The sequence below is a fragment of the Melanotaenia boesemani genome, chromosome 16 (genome assembly GCF_017639745.1).
Source record: "Melanotaenia boesemani isolate fMelBoe1 chromosome 16, fMelBoe1.pri, whole genome shotgun sequence".
Classification (NCBI taxonomy): domain Eukaryota; kingdom Metazoa; phylum Chordata; class Actinopteri; order Atheriniformes; family Melanotaeniidae; genus Melanotaenia; species Melanotaenia boesemani.
Window position 1 is genome coordinate 25,142,066 of NC_055697.1, and position 23,019 is coordinate 25,165,084.

At 38.6% G+C, this 23,019-nt stretch overlaps 1 protein-coding gene across 3 annotated transcripts in view; it reads left to right on the plus strand.

Moving 5' to 3' along the window:
• The window catches only part of slc8a1b (solute carrier family 8 member 1b), a 148,646-nt gene that overhangs the window by 118,762 nt on the left and 6,865 nt on the right, over positions 1 to 23,019 (plus strand). For all 3 annotated transcript variants that reach the window (XM_042010409.1, XM_042010407.1, XM_042010408.1), the window contains exons 8-10: positions 12,142 to 12,327; positions 12,490 to 12,579; positions 22,767 to 22,870. In XM_042010409.1, coding sequence (XP_041866343.1) covers positions 12,142 to 12,327; positions 12,490 to 12,579; positions 22,767 to 22,870 — 380 coding nt within the window. The remainder of the gene's footprint in view (positions 1 to 12,141; positions 12,328 to 12,489; positions 12,580 to 22,766; positions 22,871 to 23,019) is intronic.

Below are 23,019 nucleotides of genomic sequence, written 5' to 3' on the forward strand. Positions count from 1 at the left end.
ATAAGTCTAAAATTGGCTCTTTAACGTTGATGTGAGCTTAATTAGAAAACAGCAATACTCCAAATTACATTAAAATTATAATATATAAACCAATATTCTTGCTGCTGTTTGGGTTTGACACCTTGACCGAGTCATCTTGTTTTCAGACAGCTAAGCTAACCAACTTCATATTCATTATACCAATATGAAAGTTGTGTACATCTTTGCATCTAACTAGCTCTAAGTTAGTAGTTAAGCAAACAGCCCTGGTGGTCATTCTTGTTCTTGTTGGCCTATGTTAGTTGGATCTGCTTCCAACGTGAGGAAAACATTGTGCATTTTGCTGCCAACTTGTTTACTTTTTAATCTTAATGTAATTATTTCCCTAATTAGTTGGCTATCTGAATAAATAAAAAGTAGAATACAATCAGAAAGAAGCTAATTAATGCAGCTACAAAGTTTAGTGTCAAAATAGCACAATTAAATTAAATGCACAGCTAAATTAAAAGAAATTAAATCATGCAGTTTTGTGCTGCTGGGTTGTAATCTATTAGAGTATTGTTTGGCCTGCTCATACACTTCAGTGTCTTTAAATGACTTTATCCTGTGGTTTCTGTGTGTCTGTGCTTTAGTTTTCTGGCTTTTGTTGGCGAGCTGATGCTATTAATGAAAAAGCTTTGCTCTCTTATCTGAGATTAGCTTGTCTAGGCTGACAGTGTGTGTGTGTGTGTGTGTTAGAGGGGGAACTGTGAAAAGGTAGTGATGGCAGTTCTCCCCACCACCACCAAGAAAAGGCAATTTCTCCTTAACACATAGTATAGCCTAATGATACTGTATTCACACACTGATTGTACTGGGGTTTTTCCTTTGATTATTCTATAATTTATAAGCCTTTGGGGCAACCCTAACACACACATACACACACAAATGTGCACATGGTTGGCAGGCAGAATAAGATCTACAACCAAACTGGAGAATGATTAGCTCTTTTTCAGTGCCTTTAAACCTGAGGCTGGTGGGACTAAAGGGATTCAAAACATTTGAGATTAACAGCTGATTGCTCGCAGATCAAACCAACAGTTTGCAACCAGCTGTGGCGGCGGGGCTGCATGAGAGCTGAGAAGTAAGAGCAACCAGGAGAAAACTAAGGCTATGTCCACATGGCACCGAAGCCGGTTCAGGTGTGAAAACGGTGTGAAAACAGTGGCAGTAGAAAGGCTTCAACATCCCCACGACACCGCTGTAGCACATACTACAGCTGTGGGGGGTGCTAAAGGGTAACTCTCCAAAGCTAGAGCCAAAGAACCCATGCGCAGATAAAGGCTCACTGCGTGTTCACATCGGAAGCAGAGAAGAGAATATAGCTGAGGATTCACTGCGAAGCAAAAAAAACATTTCTTTGGACTAATAAAGAATTTGAGCTTCAATAAATGCTTGACTAAAGCATAAAAAATTCAAGGAAAGATTGATTGGGAATCGGCGCGTGTTCATCACATTGACGTCATATCCTCGAGTTGTGCGGCTTCGCTCTACGCACAGTACCGCAGACGGTAGAGGACTCAAACCGATCCACTTTGGTACCTGGCTTCAAACATGGTCGGTTTCATGGAGGCTGATCCCTGGCTTCGTGGGGATGAAAGGGTGGTTTGCTAAACTACTTTAGTGGTTTTGCTGCAATCTGGCGTCGTGGGGACGGCCCCTAAAAGAGCTAATCTAACAAATCAACTAAATGCAGAGAGAATTAGAAATTAAGCAGAAAAGTGATGCATTCTACTTTTTTTTAGCATAATTGGCATTTCTGACAAATGCTACAGGGAAATGATGCCGCTGATGACTAAGGCTCTCTTCGATCACCACCTTACACTATGTGGGTTATACATAATTGCACAAAGCCTATTTCACACCCAGCAGGTTATAACTGTTTTAAGACTTTATGTCCTCTTATGGCTCTGTTAATTTGGTTAAAGTTAAACTTAGATTGTTTCCAACTTCTATGGCACCAAATAACCTCATGAAACTGGTTTCCTTTGAGATTTAAAAGGCAGTATTACCTCATAAATGTCTGATAAAGTTTATATGACTGCATTTCTAAATAGTTAAGTCAGCAAAGATCTCAGTGCGACTGTATTTGCCTCATCTCAGCCTCAGCCTGGCTGTATTTGGTTCTCAAAGTTAGACTGTGTAGGAATAGATTCCCTCTTGATTTAGTACTTAATTCACAGCAATGTCATCTCAAGGCCCTTTACAGACATAATCAATTGAAGCCACTTCATTGTGGTTCAATTAAAAAAATCCACATTAGTCCAATTATAATTGTGTTCATACAAGCCAGTTAAAAAAAAAGTAATTGCCCAGCCAGGGAAAAGGGAAATTTATAAGAAGCTAATGATTATTTGATGTAACACATACTCATCAAGCAAGCCAAAAATTATTGTTGCTTTACTTGTGTTTATAATACACAAACACTCTAAAAAAAAAAAGGTTTGTTCAAAAGTGTTTTAGTTTCTATTTTAAAATAAGATACATACATGCATTGGTTGTTTTTCAGATTTTGTGCATCATTGTGGTAATCCTGTATGCCTCTGTGAATATTTACTGTCTGCATGGTGGTTCTGTCTTTGTGTTTGTTTTGCATTTGTTACTGGTTGTTTACTTTAACTGTTTTGTCTTTGGAAAAATGTTAAAACTCCTTGCACTCAGTTCAATATCTTATATAATATTTCCTGCACCAAACCACTTAAATATCATGCATGAGAGAGAGGTCAAAGATTAATTACTCTTCCTGTGGTATAAAAACATAAATACATGATGCAGTTTTGAGGAAGAAATACGGAGACCTTGCTATGACATTAAGGCAGGCCAGGTCAGCTCTCCAGGCTTTGGATCTCAGTGGATGGATAGATGAATTAATGACCAGGAGGGCACATTCAATCAGTAGTTATGAGTGGTGGAAGGTTGGATGTAGAGGGGTAAAGGAGATTATGGTAAAGTAAAGCAGAAAAAAATTTAATAAAGGACTAAATCAATTATCTGGACATGTAGCACAACATTCACTTAACAAACCAATGAAAAGTACTGGTAGGAAAAATCCAAGAGTAAAGGAAATTGCCTTGACAAAAAGCCTCTTGACGGAGGAGGACAATTAGCTAAAATGCCTCAAACAAATGTCATTGGAGGGAAAGAAGTTAGTAAAAAAAGAATTTAAAAAAATCTCTTAAACTCAGATAAACAGCATTTCAAAATCTCACACATGAACCTACATGATGCTGTGTTGCTGATGTACTGAAACCATGCTTACTTGACAGTTTGAACAAACTGAGTGAAAAATTAGGACTGTCAGTCGTGATTGACAATCAGATTCTGCCTTTTCAGTCTAAGTACACAAGACCTTTTATAGTAAATTTTCCCCTATTATCCTGTGGAAGGTGCCCTAAAAAACTTTACAAGCTTTACCACCCATGTCTCACCAGAAACTGTGAAACGGGAGCAAGAGTCAACATGTCCAGCACACATTAGTTTAAGTCGACAGTTAAATAATTGAGTTTTTAAGGCTGTTTTGTTTCAGAAAGCATCACATGACATGGGCTGAAACCCATCAGCATCAATTTAGTTCATGGCAACGTATAGTTTTCCAACACTAACCATAAACATCTAAAAATTTAACAATTATACATTAAATATAGCCCAACATATCATTTAACCTTTAGCATAAGTGTTAGTTACAGTGTAATAATTACTGACATCTAGTGGTAAAGATGGGTATAGCAAGTTAAAATAGACTGTGGATTAGTACCAAAAACATTTCACACATGTTTTCCACATGTTACAAACTTGTGTTAATCTGGGAGTGGGTTCAGTAGAACATTAACTGCCTGCTGTTTGGCACATTCAGTTTCAGCTGACCCATCAGCAGAAGCAATCTGTGTACTGTGATTGGATGATATTGTAAAAAGGAGCTTGATTCCATCAGATGAGTGTTAACATAAAATTTTGTAGTTTGAATTAGATTTTTGGAAGAAGTGTCCCTTATAGCAGAGACACCACACACAACTACACAACAAGCTCATCTGTAGATGTCCTATAACTCAACGGATCATCCCCTCAAGCACTCACTGCAGGAACAAGGGTTTTAACAAGTCTAGAGCTGCTGTCACTGATATTGTGGTGGATTTAAAACACACACCGATAAGCTTTGTCTAATCTCATCTTTCATCTTATTCACCCTCCTCCACGATCCCACCACATATTTTCCTATCTCCTCTTAAAGATATTAGATTAAAAATAAAGATTAGTCACTTTAAACAAGCCTCACACTTACTTTCATCTTGACCAAAAACATTAGGATATCTTGTTACATCTAGATCTCATGCTCTCATTTTGGCAAAAACTCTGGGGACGATGGCAGATTTAGAACAGCCTTTATATTAAGTTTGCAACCATGAAAGGACATTTAAGAGTCCTGATCCTGAGGTCACCATATCATAACATAGTGTGTGTTTGTGCACAGGCACACAAAATGCTTATGGGACCATGACATTAATCTCAAAGCAGAAAACCAGCATTTAGAGAGCCTTTAAAGTCCCCTGAAATGCCATCTTACTGATGTTATGTATGTGTGTGTGTGTGTGTGTGTGTGTGTGTAGAGCAGTTTGTGTGGATTTCAGTCTGTGCCGAATGGTTAATAAAGACTTTTCTTGAGATAAGCTAGCAAGAAGAGTTCATCCATCATTGTCTGCATGCAGGTTGTGACAAGCATCCAAGTGACAGCAGTGTGATGGAGTTGAATCCTGGATGCATTTTGTTTTTCACACATTACAGCTTGTTTGTTACACATACAATGTTGCCAAAAATTTGATAAATGAGCTCTGCCTTTTTTTGTGCCTTTAAAGGATAAAGGCCCCACATCGGAAGAGTTATGTGTTGCTATTGTAACTCTTCCGATCCAGTCCACACAGCCCATTAATCAAATAGACTTTAAGAAACTTCCCTTGTGCAAACAAATGCACTTTTAAGTGAACAGATGCTAATTTTAGGCATCAGTACCTAACCAAACTGTGGCAGTTATGAGAGAACGCCGGTTGATGCAAATGTAGAACCTCATTGTTTGAAAGTCTGGGATCAATCAGATAGCCTTTTAAAAGCAGACCTTATGCAGTCTCCCATAAACACATCCGGATGCACATCCTCATGGTGTAGTGGGCTGAGGGGAGGTGGTGCATGGTTTTATTGTGATGTGCAGTACACATCAAGCCATGATCGTCCTATAGACCTGTGAGGATGGAGAGTCATGAGTTAGGAAATAAATGGAGTTTGATTAAAACCAGTTTTTAGTAGTCAGATATGTTTTCCAAGAATAAAATAAATGTTTATCTCATTATGTTCCTTCTACAGTTTGTAAAGCTAAATGGCCACCTGCTGTTTCCAGATTAGATAAAACCTCCTGGTGAAGAGTTGGTAAGTGACATTATTAACCAGGGGGCAAGGGCATGTCCTCAATCTCCTAATGCAACTACTAGTTTTATTCAAAAGCAACTGTTCAAACTGTTCATCTATTAAAATGTTATTAATAGATGTGTACCGACGAGGCATGCATCACCAACTCCTCCTTGATGGAAGCAAATACCGACAGAGCTGTTCTGTAAGACGGAGTTGTGTGCTCCTGCTGGGAAGTGCGACTCCACACTGAGTTGGTGGTTCTGGGAGTCGGACAGGAGTTGGACATTTATAGAGCAACATTGCAGTTGAAGGAATGTGTAAAGGACCGAGTTGGTGCAGAATACGGAACACAGGTGGCTTAAAAAAGAACAGTTTTCATTTACCCCCAAAAATATTCAAACATCAGGACCCTTAAAAGAGCTCACATGAACAAAACAAAACCAAAATCAAAATGGTAACTCAGCGTAACTTACAACTGTTTAACAGTTAAAGACACCATACTAACCTCACAAACAGGAAAACAAAGGGGAACGTAAACAGGCCTGGGACAACAAATAAAAGTTAAACAAAAATTGAACAGTTGAAAATACAATAGTACGTTAATGTGCGCGCTAACAAAAAACTAAAGCATTTCAACTAAGTTTAAACCAAATATGTCAACAAAAAGTCAGAAGTGATAAAGTGTCATAACTGAAATGTTTATTTCTCCTTGACAAGTCAATGGTACTGCAGGAATGAGTGAGAACCAGTCTTCTTTCTAAACACAGAGGACCGATGTCTGACAGTGAATTTCCGTCCACCAGATGTTTTCCCCCTGACCAATTATGATCCAAAGGGAACTTCTTCACCTCATTGTGTTACGTTTGAAATCCAGTAACTGCGTTACTGGTTAATACATCTGTTTTTGTTTCATCATGGTCATATGCATACTGTTATTGTGAAGGGGACGCAAGTCCAGTTGCTGGTATTGTGGAGTAAATGGAAGTTGGCGAGCTGTGGTGTTAACTATGGTGGTGGTAAATAAAGTTTCAACTTCATGCCTTCTGTGCTCTCAAGGCTTTTTGAGACATGGCGGCTACCGTTGTTGAAATACGCAGCAAATGGAAGGAAGTACACAATTTCAACTTTAGATGGCAGTAACTACATAATGTCCCTTTTAATATGACGTGCGTGATAATGAATAAATGATTTAAACTTATGTTGGCTACTTGCTGTGAAGTTGTGCTGCAATTCCAAACTTCATCGTGGACTTATTTTCCATAAATGACTGAAATGTGGTAATAAAAAAAAACAAAAAAAACACTTAGGACAGAAAAAAGTAGCTAAAACTTTTAAAATGTCCTGATGAAAACCATTTCATTCAGTGGAGTCGCTCTAAATGTTCTTAAAGCTCATAGTTCAGATATTGTGTTGATATTAATAAAACCTACAAATAATATTGAATCAATTTTAAACTGTAATACGACTCAAAAATTACTATGACGGTGGAGTTCATCTGTGTACGTTTCCGCAAAGTACACAATGTTTTTGACTTAACACCGCAGTAAGTGAAACACTTTAGCTGCTCCACGGTGGAGCGAGTGTGTCCCTGGTAGAGTTTTAAAAACGTAATATTTGTGTCTGATTTTCAACATGACGTGTTTTCTGACGCGTGCTCTGTCCATGGTGCTGGTGGAAGTGTTTACCTGTGTGTACTCGCAGGTGTCTGTGTGGTTGCATCAGAGCAAAACTCAGAGGACGACACAGAGAGCAGCTGCCATGTAAATCAGATAAATAACATCAGGCTGTTTTTAATAAAAGAACAAAGTATTACTCTGTTCTAGAGGAAATGCAACCTGAAACCTGCTGTGACTTGGCACAGTGTAGAAAACAAGATCAAAATTAATTAACTTGACATTGTAGGAGGCGGTGGGTCTCGTAGGAAGGGCGGGTTTGGGGAAACACTGGATCATATGCAGATTTTTCTTTGAGGTTTGAGGACAAGGTTTCAAAGCAAAGCAGTATGTTATCCAGACATCACCACATAAAAATACTGTGCTCTACTTGATAAATTATCCTCCTGGTTTAAGACAAATGCCTACAGATTTGCTGCCAAATGTTATCAAACTAAACATTCTTTTATACTAATTGCCAAATCGCAAAAACATTCATGTGGTTATTTGAAACTACAAGACTTTTTAAAGACCATGACGGAGTGTGACTGAAGGTCGATGGCACCAACAAAAGGGCAACAGAATGGGGGGGGGGATCGATGGAAAGGAAATGAAGGTGAAGAGAGGGATTGTTAGGACAGAGAATGAGGGGGAAAGTGAAAGTACAAGATTGATGTCCAACCACTCTACACTTCACTGTCCTCTAATTACAAAGTCCACTCCATGTTGTTCAATCACCTGCCTGTTCTTTCTATGTGTGGGTGTTATTTATGTCCTTGCGTGGGTGTGTTTGCACCCAAGGGAAATGTTGGTAATGTGCCATTCTTCAAAAAAAAAAAACACAGACGGAAGATGAATTAAAAGAAAAGGGCCATTGTCCCCACATTCATGGGTTGATTCATGACAAACAGAACAAACATACAGACCAAAACATGCTTTTCTGCTGTGTTCTTTTCAATTTATAGATGACAAATCATGACTGAGTCACTGAATGATTGATTATTAAATTGCTTTGTGAACTCATCAAAGAAAAACTTAACAGGCTCATTCAATGATGAACTGTGACAACAGCTCAAACCGTCTGGCAAAGACAAATTCAAATGGATTTTCATGGATGGTGGGAGTTATTTCTGAGTAAAATGTAAAACCGGCTCCTCAAAGGTTTCGACTATAAAGAGACGTTAATGATTTTACGCACCGAGAGACTCAGACGTAATAGACTGCTTAAAACCCTCTGGTGACTGCATGTGTATACAGACAGGATGACGGGGCTAGCAGAACATGACATGACTGTCGGCATGACATGTTATATACACATAATTAGCCACACGGCTGTCATACGCTAGTATGAGGCGGTGGCTGTTAGATTGAAAAACATAAGAATCTAGTAAAAATCTTGTTAATCAGCAGGACAGAAGAGGGTTTGTTTGTGGACGTGTCTTCAGAAATGCAGTGGTGTTTCTTAAAACCAAAGGGGCTGTCAAAATGTGACTTTTTTTATTTTTTAAACTGCTTTTATTTCTGCCTTGTCTTCAAATCCTCAGTGTCAAAGAAACATTAATGAGAGGCAAAAATTGGAGGGGCCTGTTTTTGAAGATGCATGGACACATGACTGGCTGTCTCTCTCTTATGACTCTGTGTGTGTGTTACGTTTCCTTCAATGCACTGGGTGTGTGATCTGTTTACCTCGGTTTGGGATTTTGAACTTGTATCATTTATGTGTGAATGTCTTCTGTGCTTCTTTGTGGATTTATGTCCTGCTTCCAAGAGTGTCATATTTCTTTGATCCTTTGGCAGAGACACATGAAGCCTGACACATTATCCTACATCTTTTTCTGCAAGTGGAAGGTTGTTTTTGAGCATCTCTGAGGTTTTGTTTTTGTTTTTTTGTTGTTTTTTTGTTTTTTTTTTTGGCTACATCACTTTTAAACCCTGGCGTCCGTGTTTGAGTCTGGACATGTGAGTTTGTATAAACAGACATTGGCATGAAGTTTCCTTACAAGTCTCCTGAGCACAGACATATCACTTGAAGCGCACAGCGTCACATCAGACATACTCATGGTCACACACACACCTCGCTTGGCTAGCTGCCTGTAAAGAGGAGCTGCAGTTCATCATGTGTCATACCTGTGAGGATGCAGCTTCTGGGCACGCTCAGCGAGAAGCCAAGATAAGAACTATCTACAAAAAAGAAATATGTATGGCAAATTAAATCTTTTTTTCAGTTAAAATATAAGATACCAGATTTATTCATCCAGTTTTATTGTTTCTTTGGAAACAACATCTTTGTGTACACCATTTTTAAAAAAAAAAACTTTTATTTAACCAGATAAAAACCCATTGAGATCAAGATCTCTTTCACAAGGGTGACCTGGCAAAGAGGTCAGCAGCACATGTAAGAGCAGTTACATAGAGGCGATGGTATTACATAAAACATACAATGTTTTTATTTTATTTTGCATGGGGTTTCTTTTATGGTTTTGTTTACCTCACAAGTCTGCAACCCATTTGTAGAAACTAGTGAGGGACACACACGCACAGAAATATGAGAAGAAACTGACTGTGGCATTTCAAGAGTGACGGGAAGTTGTGGATAATAAATTAAATGAGAAATTAACAGCAGATATTCATTTAAATAAAGGCTGTATCAGCTAAACGTGACCAAGAATGAAGAGACTCAAACGGGCCAAATAATCTGGTTTGCCTAAGCATAGATTGTAATAGAAAATTCTTTCATGTCAGGAGTGAAATGGGGATGAAGGGGCATAGAAATATAAGGCAAAATGGCATTTAGGGGTATTTCTGTGTCAGTAACGGCACACTTTAATGTGAGCTTAAATGGCTTTGAAGTGGACAGTGTCCCAAATATATGCCATCAATAAAACCTTCAGCATTATTTAAACAAAACATTCTGGATGTGCATATTGGTGAAGCACTGAAGAGTCATCATTGTCACAGACTGGATGTCAGACTTACCATTTTCTGCAGCTTGTTGAGGTTTACCCAAGAAGGCATCCAGTTCAGCAGCCTCCATTTCATTTTATCAGCACCTCCTACAACAGTTTTTCCACTGTCACAGTTAAGATTATTAAATTACTCATTAGAAATTTGTACATTTTTGAATGTGTAGCATTGCATCCCAGTACTGGACAAAGCCAGAAGCTGAAGCAAAACCTTTTAATCAGTTAGTAGTGGATGTTGATTTAGCTGGCATTTTAAATCAGACTTTACACTGAATTATCCACAAAAAGCAACTCATTTTCTGATTGGGCAATGTTTGCACAGTGTCAATTTCTTTCTTTTTTTATTTTAAGATAAAAAAACAGACACATACAGGGACAGAAAATTAAAAGAGATGAAAGAGACCAAGGCTGTAATAAAAGGACACATAAACATTACCAGAAGCAGAAAGGAAATGAGAGAAATGGCTCCATTCAGCCATGACGGACTATGTGGGAGGGAAGGAGAGCTGCTGACAGTAAAGTGAGAAAACTTGGGTAAAGCGACTTGTTTAATAATTCATTAGCGAGTGTGTCTGTGCCTGTTTTAAATTAATGGTGAAGAAGGATATTGCCCTCTGCGCTGACCTTCTATTTGAAACATTTATCTTTAATATAAATAAGATTTGTGACCTCCTGGCCCTCCTGTAAAGAGAGAGAGTACATCAGTTGTTATCCATGTTCATTTTGATATCGCAACAGAATGAATCTGTCTTTTTGACTAATGACTTGGATATTATCTTCTGACTTAGACTGGATCATCATCAAACCTTCAAGCTTTAGCACAAAGATTTAATGTCTGTTTGAATAAACAGGCTGTATCAATTCTTACTGTCAGACAGGGATCACCAGCTGTCCTGCAAGTTGTAAGTTCCCTCGCTGCAGCACACCCGACTCATTAATGGGGTTATTCACAGACTTCTGTAGAACTTCACAACAAACTGTTGGAGATCCATTTAATTTGAATTATTTCATGATTTGCCAAATGTTTTCTAGACTGCAAGCAGGCCAGTTCAGCACCTGGATTCTTCCGCTGCAAGGTCATGCTGGTGTGATGGATGCAGTATGTGATTTAGCATTGTGTTTCTAAAAAATGCAGGGCCTTCCCTGACAGAGAAGACATCTGAATAGGATTAGATGTTTTTAAACATTTTATGTACATCTCAGCATTGATGGTACCTCAGTATGACCTCTGGCCTCCACTAAAAGTGATGAAACACTTTCTTCTCTTAATATTAACCCTAAATCCTTTACCCTTAATCCATCGCACTTTCTCCTTTAACCTCTTTTTTCCTATTCCTTTTAACACCCACATCCTTCTATCCTTCTCCCTGTACTATAAACATTTTACCCTACCCAACCTTGGATTGATTTAAGGGCACTTAAATGCATCACCAGCTTCATGAGTAAATAGTATGCAGTAAGATGGGTGAAATTGATGGGATTCATGGAGTCACTTTTAATGAAGCTGCAGTTTTATTCATTCAACTTGTTTATAAATGAAGCAGAACAGTTTAGACTGCTATGTGTCTTTTATTGAGCTGGAAATTAATTTAAAATTTGTATCTGCTCCATCATTAATCAATATGCACACAGCACAGCATGGGGTTGGCTGTAGTTCATGGTTTAAGGGAATAATGGATTATGATACTGACATCGCACACACACACAGACCTGTGTTGCAAGTGGGTCAGAAGTTATGTCTGTCAGACTGAATCTGTTAAGTTTACATCACTATAATATTGGATGGCATTTGAATAATTTTTGTAATGGAATGATAAACACATCTGTTATTTTGATTGGCTCAATACGGTTATGATATGCCGTTGAATGATTGCCTTCAGAATCACCTTATCAGTGTCTTCCATTTTTAATCACAGCAAAAATCAGTAACCCTTAGCCTCTGGCTAAATTCATCACCGTGTACTGCAAACCTTTCGTCTGCACTTCATTATTTTTTGCTTCATGTGTTGCCTGTTTGTGCAATTATTGTCTACAAGTGAGACCTTTGAGGGGTCAAACCTGGTCACACAGCTCAGCATGCCTCCCATTTCCCTTGTCTTCCTTAATTCCAGGTGAAGATGATGATGACGAAGAGTGTGGGGAGGAGAAACTGCCATCTTGTTTTGACTACGTCATGCACTTTCTCACTGTCTTCTGGAAAGTTCTGTTCGCCTTCGTCCCACCCACTGACTACTGGAGCGGTTGGGCCTGCTTTGTCGTGTCCATCTGCATGATCGGACTCCTCACTGCTGTCATTGGTAAACACTTACATTTCAACTCTAGTGATTTACTATAAATGTTAAAGGTAAATATTAACACAGAATCCTTTAGCCTTTTTTAATATATTTTTTCCTTTACAAACAATAAAGTTGTTTGGTACTGTGTTGTTGATGCTATCTCACGAAATCTCATTATTACAGGTGATCTGGCCTCTCATTTTGGCTGCACAGTGGGTCTGAAAGACTCTGTGACAGCAGTTGTATTTGTTGCACTGGGGACCTCTGTTCCAGGTGAGTGAGCCCCACACACTCCCTTTACAACTTTTTATATATATATATATATATATATATATATATATATATATATATAAACTAAATTCGAACTTCTTAAAGCTAAACAATTGCAATCCTGCAGAAGCTCCACCCCCAAGTTCAAGGAGATGTTTTTTTCTTATTACCTGATGTGAGTCTTGATGTGGAGAAATTATTTGATAGGCAGTGGACATACACTTCAACCAAGTATCCCTCCCACTATCTCTTAACCTACATAGATATAGAAAACCAAAATGGTGGCTACAGACTGCATGTGTACAATACCACTCTCTAAAAATGACTAAGCAGCTTAACTATTAAAAAATCTTTTTGAAATTGTATCACAAACAAAAGAAACAACAATATATTCATTACTTTTTTCAGTTATAGCCACAGCTTTGTGTGGGCTCAGACCAGTTTGTATTTATTCAGTATTTTAGCCTCCAAATATGTAGAATTCTGCACAGGCTGGTTGTTTTAATATGCTAATTCAACTTTGATAGGAAGGAAGCTGCTCAGTCTGTTCATCTGGACAACTTGAAATACCCAACAAGTCAATTTCTTTGGGCTGAACAGATGTCATTATATAAACATGGTCCCAAACATTGTTTATTACCTCCTCCAAGGTGAAGGTTATGGAATCGGTGGCATTGGTTTGTCTGTCTGCAACATTATTTAAAAAGTTAGGGGCAGATTTTGCTTAAATTTTTCAGGAAATATCAGAACTGAAATAAAGAACAAGTGATTAGATTTTGGGGGTGATCCATATCACCGCCTGAATCCAGGAATTCTTCAGTGTGGGAAGATGAGGATAATTTTGCCATTAGAGCTTCTAAATAAAAAATAATGCCCACAATCACTGGCAGAAAAAAAATTACAATAGCTTGGCGGAGCTATGCCCTCTGAGTCTGAGTTTTTCCTGTTATGAAGGTTAAGTTTTAGCAAACCTGTAACTGATTTAATACCAATATATGAACAGCATTAAGGTTTTACCCATACTAACAAAAATAGAACAATAGTGTAGTTTGGTTCTGTGAAAAATAAGTGTTCTGACACACCAAGCTGAAACAGAAAAACTTCCTTCCCTCAAGCCTTTTAGCTCTGCGTGGTCTCAGCTGAACATGTTATGTTATTGTAGCTTTTTAATTAAGTGTTTAAATTTTGTGTTTTTTTGTGTTTTTGTTAACGCTTTCTCTTATTTTGTAATCTGATTTCCCCACCCCCCCACAAATTGTCCCACATTCTGAATGACAGAATTTGCCCTTATGTAATCTATTTAAATGGAGAAAACAAGGTAAAGAGTACAGACTAAACAGGACTGGAGAAATTGTTGTCTTCTTAATTTGTGTTTCTAATATTACCAGCAAGGACTCAAACTCCACTACTATTCGTCTCTTGACAGATTCAGACAAGACAAACCAAACTGAAAAAAAAAAACAAAAACAAAAATTACTAATTTTGCATGCGAAAGCCTTTACCCCTTTTTAGCCTCCTTTGCCTACTTTTTCCATTCTTTCCCACATCCTGAAAAAATGTGCATAGCAAAAGAATAGCTTGCTCTACCTGTCTGTGTCCCAGACAATAAATATTCCTCCAGCTTTTATTGAAAACTTTGCTTTTGTACTTTTGCCATTTAGTTTCATAAGGTTATTATGAGCAGAAATTCTTCAGGTCTTCATTAATTATTCCCTTCATGTATTTTATTTAGTTATTATCAGTGCTGGGGTAGTTACTCTAAAAAGTAATTAGTTACTAGTTACTCATTTCTTCTGTAAATTGTAATGAAATTACTTTACTCGTTACTGCATTTCAAAAGTAACTAAGTCACTACTTATTACTTTACCATTTCTTAATTCACCGTGTAAACACAGACAAACATAGCCGAATCATCACTGCCTGTCTGCATAGTGTTTACTGTATATTATATAAGAACAACATCCCTGTCTGTGGGAAGAAATGTGCACACTTGTCTCATAATCATTTTATCTAGTATTTTTCTAAACCTGGGCGATTCAACAATTAACAGGGGGAGCATGTCACCTACAATGAACCCTGCTACTATCTTGTTAATTTCTGTCTGTCTCACTGGCTGCTGCGCTCCAGGAATTGTTAGAAAACAGCTTAGCTTCTTTAGGTGGGTCGGCTGCTGAAGGACTCCTTCCACTGACCGGCGAGCAGGATCTTTCACTACAAGTTTGGACTGAAACTGGACTGAACTGAAAATAATGTGAATACTGACCAAAAGCCCGTATCTCCGACTCTCCAGCTTCATTTTTCTTTCTCCTTAGTTGGCGCACTAACTAATCAGCTATGTCACACAAATTGATCTCTATGGCAACGTGCCCAGGCAAGCACACACACAGGCAGCAGCATGCGCATACTACTTAAAACAGATCAGAACTTTACACACAGGCATACACGGTTCAAGTAACGCAGAAAAACACGTTACTGTAGTCCAATAAAGTAATTTCGTTACCAATATTTTAGGTGTAATACACTACTTTGTTACCCCAAAAAATAATATTGTTACGCGTTACTCCCAACACTGGTTATTTTGAAACACTTAAATAATAGTTAAAACTCTGTTTTTAAGGGTAAACTGATCAAGTCTGCTTTTAATAAAAGCCAGGTTATTCCTGAACACATCACTCATTTTTCCTACTTTGATATAGAGATTTTTGTTTTCTTTTGCCCTGATCCACCAAGAAGTTTTGAGTATTTCCACCAATGTAAAGGTGGTCCTATTCAATGATCAAAGGAAGCAGTCCATACTGCAGCATGGAATGCTAGATAAGCTAAAACATCCACATAAAGTGTGCAGCAGATGAGAAACATTTTGCACACTTATGCACACACACTCTTGTTCTGTGAGCACCATGTGTTATTGGCATAGGTCTATTACTCATGTCAGGCTCAGATGGTCTGTGTCCTCCTATTTCGGGAGCTTGGGATAAACACAATGCATTATAAACAGTTTTACACACAAATGTATGAAAAATGTTCACATACCTGAGAAATATAACAAAACATATTTTCAATCAGCTGCCTTTATTAGAAAATACAGCTGTTTGAAAACCACACAGACATGCACACAATGCTTAAAGCTGCAAATGGAAACAAAGTGCTTCGGCCTTTCTGAGCCTCTCAGCCTTATTAGCAGAACCTCCCTGGGATCTCTCTAACACAAACATAAACCCTTGCACAAATAAACCGAGCTCTGGTACTCTGGTTATTACAGTTTAATAAAACCCATCCTGTGCCGCAGCTCCATGACGATTAACCTCGTTTATCACAGTTAGCCAGGTTAACACATACAATACACACCTCCTCCACCTCCACACAGAAGGACACATGAAGAAAGCAATGGAAGAGGAGATTTTAAGATAATTAGAAAAATCAAACTAACATTTGTTTGTGGTTTGGGCATTAAGCTAAAGCCTGTAACTACACAGTGCATTTTAAGTGCATGATTTTTCCTTTCATGTTTACCTCAAGCCATCAAAACATTTAAATGCAAATGCACATTGTTTCTGATAGGGGGGAACTTTAGTGACTCCAACGTTCTACAACTGATTTTCATGTTAAAATATTGTTATTTTAGTCATTTGGGGTAAATATGTAGTTTGACTAACTGGAACACAGTTAGTCAGGATCTTGTCTAAATTATACCAAGTTGGTATGAACTACTTTTTCTTCCACCTGCCATAGTCATATGTGAAATAAGGCACAGCATTAGTGGTGCAGTAGCGTGTCACTCAGTCACTGCACAGTACTCTGTCCTTAGCACTGTTACAACTGGTGCTGAACAGTAACGGTGTTCTGTATGTGTGTGTAACAATACCTCAAGTCTCCTTAAACATCTGAGAATCAGTCATAGCACAGAATATAATGAGGCCATCCAAAGAGGAGGACAAAGACAGGTGCTGCTAGGGCGAGACAGACATCACTCTTGGAATCTTGTAATGCTGCAGGCAGGTACTATCCAGCTATTATTCAGGTATAGAGGGAGAAAATGTGGAGCTGTATAGCACTTAAACTGAATTTTGGAAAAGGTATTTTTATGTATATGCTAGATTTAGGATTTTTTTGTTTCAAACAGGAGTTTCCCTCATTTAGGCAAGTCATCCTGTTTTATGTACAATAATAAATATGCTTATAAAATAAGTCATTAAAGGGTCTGTGCTTATATAGCGCTTTTACCCAACGCCAAGCCAAGCCAACTTTATTTTTAAAGCACTTTATGACAGCAGCTACTAAACGAAGTGCTGAACATAATATAGTAAAAGCAGCAAAACATTAAATAAAAGCACTGTACATATACATCACATTCACCCATTCACACACACATTCACACACTGATGGCGGAAGATGCCATGCAAGGCGCTCAACCACAACCCATCAGGAGAAATTAGGAGTTTGGTGTCTTGCTCAGGGACACCTTGACATGAGCTCGACAGCTGGGGATCAAACCGGCAACCCTTGGGTTTCAGGATGACCACTCTACCCACTGAGCCATGCAGCCCACTAAATAAGAAAAAACTGCCGTTAATAGCTTTTATGAGTCTAGGCTGGAGTATTCTGCATCCCTGAGTTCACCTCACATTAATTCAATAGACCTTGATTTAGTTAAGTAAGGATGCTTGCTGAAGGTAGGTGTCATTAAAATATTCAATACAGGGACTCGAACAGCCATTGTGGGGTTTAAAAAAATAAAAATATATTCCACACAAAGGATAGATAGATATCACTCATTCTCATTTGTTTTCACAGATGGTTAACTGAATATTTTAATGTGTAGGTATCATTAAAACATTTAATTATTGTGGCATTTATTTATCTACAAGTGATTTCAAATCAAATCGCAAAATCTATAAAAAGCAGCGAGTGCATGTAAACTATCGATTCCTTTCCCCTCAAAGGCTGTTTTTAAAGTTTTTGTACAAAGTATCAGTATCGGCGGTGTGTATTACGCTTGTCACCGGAGGATTCCACTAGAGCAAGGGTGTCCAGCTCCAGTCCTCGAGGGCCACAATCCTGCGGGTTTTCGATGTTTTCCCCCCTCCAAGATGTCTGACTCATTGTGGCCCTCGAGGACCAACTTTGGACACACATGCACTAGAGGACGCATTAGTAAACTCATACCAGATAGATGCAGAATTTGCAGGGTATAAACAAGACTATACAAATATTTAAATGTGGTGACAATAGAGGTTAGTATTTAGTAGATTTGAAGAAAATGACAGTAGTGGTACGTAAGGCCCTTTAATATAGCATGCCACAGCTTCAAAACCTTGGCATTTTTACCACTGACAACACTTTGACCTTACTTCTGGTCAAACTGATCCTGACACTGCCCCTAGCAATAACTTGCATATTGCAGCTTCTGAGTATGAGTTCACAAAGGAAGCTTCAAACAATTGCAAAATACATAAATGTAAATATGTAAGGCAGCCATGGTAAACACATGTACGTGTAATTAAAATCAAGTACATTTTCAGCCTTATTCCTAAAATATTGCATTACACTCTGATGCTTGTTCAGGAGCATGACGTGTTTGTTTTTAATACACAGGATACCCCAAAGCAATGCTTTTGGAGATATAGGAATTGTAGAGCTGGAACATAACAGCTGCATGATGCATTGCATTGAATTATTAAATAGGTTGGAAATGTATTTCATCAAAAAAGGCTCTTGTCAATCTAAGAGCAAGCAGTGATGAGAGGCCCATTGTTGAGTCGCCTCTTGCAGCCTGGTCTCAACAGAATTTATGAAATGAGAATGTTGGTCTTTTTGTACAATATGTAGTTATTTCTCAGTCTAGGCTGTAAAATTGACACAAATACTTTGGTAGACTATTTTGTGTCAAAAACAATATCAATATAATTTATATATACATTTATTATAATTTTAAGCTCTAAATCTGTATTTTTAAATGTCCAAAACTAACCCATGTCCATTAATTCTACCATTAGCAGGTGGGATTGAAGTAGCAAGTAAGAACTGGCTGAAGTTTACAAGTAGAAAAGGAGTGGGTTGGACAGAAAGCTCAAATCCCACCTTGAGCAATCAACATCTTAAAGATCAGGGGTTCAGCATCCTCCTACAACTCCATATCTTTTACTTGGAATTTATGTCTATAGTCGAGAGACAACTATCAATCATCACGTTGCAGCAGGAGTTAAAACATCAGCAGTGTGAAGCTGAGAACTTGTGAAGGAAAACATAGCTATTGAACTTTTCCATGGAGATATGTGTATGCTTTCAACTAGTCTTGAGGGTCTGGCAGTTTGGCTTATGTCACCAGTATCTGGACAAACAAAATAATATCTAACTTTATTACAAAGACAAGTTCCAACTGCCCCCAGGTTATAAAGTCCATTTCTGCTCAACACGACTTAAAGTGTAACTACACACCCTACTTTTTGCGTAACTCCACCGACTGCCGAATTTGAAAAATGCCTGAAACTGCAAGGTTTGGGGTGGAAGGTTTGAGGTGATCAGTAAGCAGAAGGTGGGTGGGTCAGGACACACAGGTAGAAATGATTGACAGACAGTGGCAACATGCGAAGTAAGATTCACAAAGCACCTGCTCCACAGAGCGGTCTTTGAGATGGAAGACTTTTCCCCTCCCAAATTTCCTCAGCTACACATGAACAAGGTGGTCCTGAACCGTATCAATCTGAGCCGTTAGCGCTGCTGCGCTGACCTGTCATCAGCTCCAGCAGCTCTAGAAAGCTGTGGAGACTCGCGGCAGGTTGTGGCAGCTGCAGGAAGTGCTGCTGGAAGTTGCTGCTGCTGCGATTTGAGCTGCTGTCTGTCGCCAGATGAGGATCAGCAGGTAAAGAATAAAATCCAGTGTTACTTTTACACCCTGCAAAAGCATAAATCTTTCCCATTGGAGGAATATTTCATCAGAAACTCTGTGAAAGAAAAGTCTGGAAATAGCTAATCTACACCATATAAGTTCACACCCCTTCATATGCATTGTTGGGCGTAGTTTTCTATGCCTGCAAGATGAGGAACCATCTGTTTGTATCTGGAGGGAAGGGCTGTGGGGTTTTTTAAATTTTCACGGGACGTAGATAACCGCTCTCTGTCACGAAAATTTAACCTGGTTTTACCCTGTAGAGGGCGTTATGAGCCATATTTTACCCACAAAATCCCGTTTTTAAAACAAACTAAAATCCTAATTTTATCAACAGTATGTGATTTTCATCAAGTAATTGTGTTGTTTACAGCTCAAAAAACACATTTTGGGGTGCAATACCCCTTTAACTTGCTAGGTCAAAAGGTGGCAGTAGTAGATATTTTGTACAACAAACAGAGCTGGCGTGCATTGTTTTAATGACATGCAGAGATTGTCTCTCTTGAATGACGAACAGTTTGTCTTTAGTTTCTTCATTCCAGATGGTCATATTGTTAAGTGTTACTTGATTTAAAGAAATGATATCACCTGAAGGCTGATCACCAGCTCTGTGAATAAGGGCCCAAACTGTATTAAGTTTGTGTGCATTTATGTCCAACCAAGAGTCTACACTAGAGCTACTCAATTCAGTCCTACGAGGGCTGCAATCCAGCATGTTTTCCATTAATCCAACACACATGACTCAAATTAATGAGTCATTGTGGTAGGTAGGCTGTTAGACCTATTTAATTTGATTCAGGTGTGTTGAAGCAGGAATATAATGAAAACCTGCTGGACTGCAGCCCTCGTAGAACTGAACGGAGTATCCCTGGTCTACACCCTCATCCCCATTTGTACATGGTCAAGTTTACTTGTTCATAAACCAGCACTGTAAAATGATTTCCTGTCATTGTATACTGTTGGTGCAGCCGGTGCATCACTTACTGCCTCACAAGAATAACTGGGAATATGTAGATACACAGTAGTCCCCTTGTTAGGAGAAAGGGATGATAAACAGGTCACCCTATGCATTGAAAACACAAGTTGAGAATAAAAAAAATGTGCTGGTTTTAGTGTCACAGTTCTTAAGGTATCCCAAAATTATGTAGCAAATAACCCTCTTATTCTTTTCTGTTTTTTCTGTCATTGCCAATATTGCACAAAAGTGAGAAAATTTACCAGATTGAGCACATCAGTTATCCCCAAAGTGTCCTTCCATTTTAGGAGGTAATGGGGAACATTGGAGCAGGAGAGCTGGAAAGGAAGGAGGGTAAGGTAGAAAGAGGAGGCAGACTCTGGATGATTGACAGTGTGGTAGAGGGAAAGGGCAGAAAGCTCTCTAGGGAGGCATACTGTCACAGAAGGAGCTGCAGAGTGGAACCTGTTTCACACAAACAGACAGGCCTCTAATGAACATGCAGGCACCCACGCACTCTCCCACTCAATCAGGCTCGCAAGCACTCACAAAGCAACTGAAGCACAGACATGCACTTCTTTGCCAGCTGGTGGAGGCAAAGCATCTGATTGGACCCAGGTGGCATCGTTCACAAACAAACACAGTTTACATGTGGGCACTTTATACAGAAAATCTCACACATGCAGGCTTTCAGGCAAATAGAATCAGAGCTGTGATACACACACAGTTGAGCCCAGCAGGAATAGCCTTTAAAGCTTTAAGGTGTTTGGGCAGATTTATCTTTTCCTGGACTCTTTCCTTGGTCCTTTGTCTCCATTGTCTCACCCACCATCCTTTCACTGTCTCCTTCCTCCTTGATCTCTTCTTCCGGCCCTTTTTTTCAGTCCTCTTGTCCAGTGCCAGCTTGGCTGACATTTCTAGGAAGCCCTTCCTTGTCTTTAGATCCTTGACTTTTTTTTCTCTCTCTCTCACTGAATCTGTCAGATGAAAACAAGATGACATCACTTGTTAAGAAAGCATAGCCAGCAAATTAGCAGAAGAAAAGCCTGCTGACCATTTGGCTATTTGTTCACTAAAGACCCTATTGTTACTATTTGGCAGCATGTGCAGTGCTTCTGTCAGTACAGTGAGGAGGAGTGTCCCTTTGGTGCTGCTGTAGTTTGGCAAACATGAAACCAGGGGGAAATTTTTGGGACAAAGCAGCACAGTGCAATTTGTAGCCAGGCCAAGATTCATTTGTCCCTACAAACTAAGATTTTGCCTTGTAAATTATCGATCTTGGACCAAATCCTGCATGTGCTGACTGCCAGAGAATGAACACTAGCAGAATTAAAGAATGGTTTCCTGTCTGAGAGGAAAATGTAACTGCTTTTATAAGTGTTGGGCATTTAAAAAGTATCCTTAAAACTCAGAAATTACATGCTAAATTCAGGAATATAAATCTGTTTGCATTATAATATACTTAGTATACTTAGTGGCGCAAAGTGTGGGCATGGATATATGAAACAAGATTTCCTCAGAGATGCAATTGTTAGGCGACAAATGAATGGTACCAGGTAAAGATTGGGATTGGGCCCACCTCAGCAGAGTTTTAACTTTTGTGGATGATTTTATCATTTATTGGTTGGAAATGGTTCAAAATGCCATTTACTGATTCAAACTGGTCAATATGTAATAATTGCTTAAACTGTTTTTCATTTAATATGGACGTTTGAGTCTATTTTAATCAACATTAGGAAATATCCAAGGCCACTCAGGCACCATTTGTCAATCAAACTACGACTTGTCTTTTAACTAACTTCATTTAGTGTTATCTTGCAAATGGTGTTTTCACCAGTATAAATCATCATAACTGAGGTTTTGTGATGAAGACAGTGTATTCACATCAGAAAATATGACCCATCTATTGACAATTTCACAGCTTACTCCTGAAAACCTAATTCTAGCATTGGAACAACTCTTATTGGTGTAAATGCTCCAAAATAATTCAAAATTTGATGCACAAACTGGAGCAGAACCTTTTCAACACTGATGGGAACGGGTTACAAAGCAAATAGTCTGACAAGGTAAATTCTTATTTAGTAATTTTGCAACCTGAACACTGTTTCAGTTTGGCTCAATAGCATTTGTGTATTCTGACAAATATAAATGCTCACACACATTATTGCATCTTCTGTCCTCACATGCTGGTCATTGGACATGTCCACCACATACTTAAACTAATTACATCTTGCTTTCTAAATTAAAAAAGGACAATTTGTCATAAAATGTGGGGTAAACCTGACAAGGATTGTCAAGATTATTAAAACAAACTGAAATTTTTCCTACGATTCTCTCCCCATCCAGATACATTTGCCAGTAAGGTAGCTGCTATCCAAGACCAGTATGCAGACGCATCTATTGGTAATGTGACAGGCTCCAATGCTGTCAATGTTTTCCTGGGCATTGGGGTGAGTGCAGCTTATTTAATTAACGTTTAAATGATTGACAGAACAGTGGTGCTTGTCATCTTGCTGCAGTATTAATTATCATGTGTATACGACTGTAAAAGTGCCAGTTTTAATTCTGCATGAACTGTGATTGCTTATGTTAAATATGG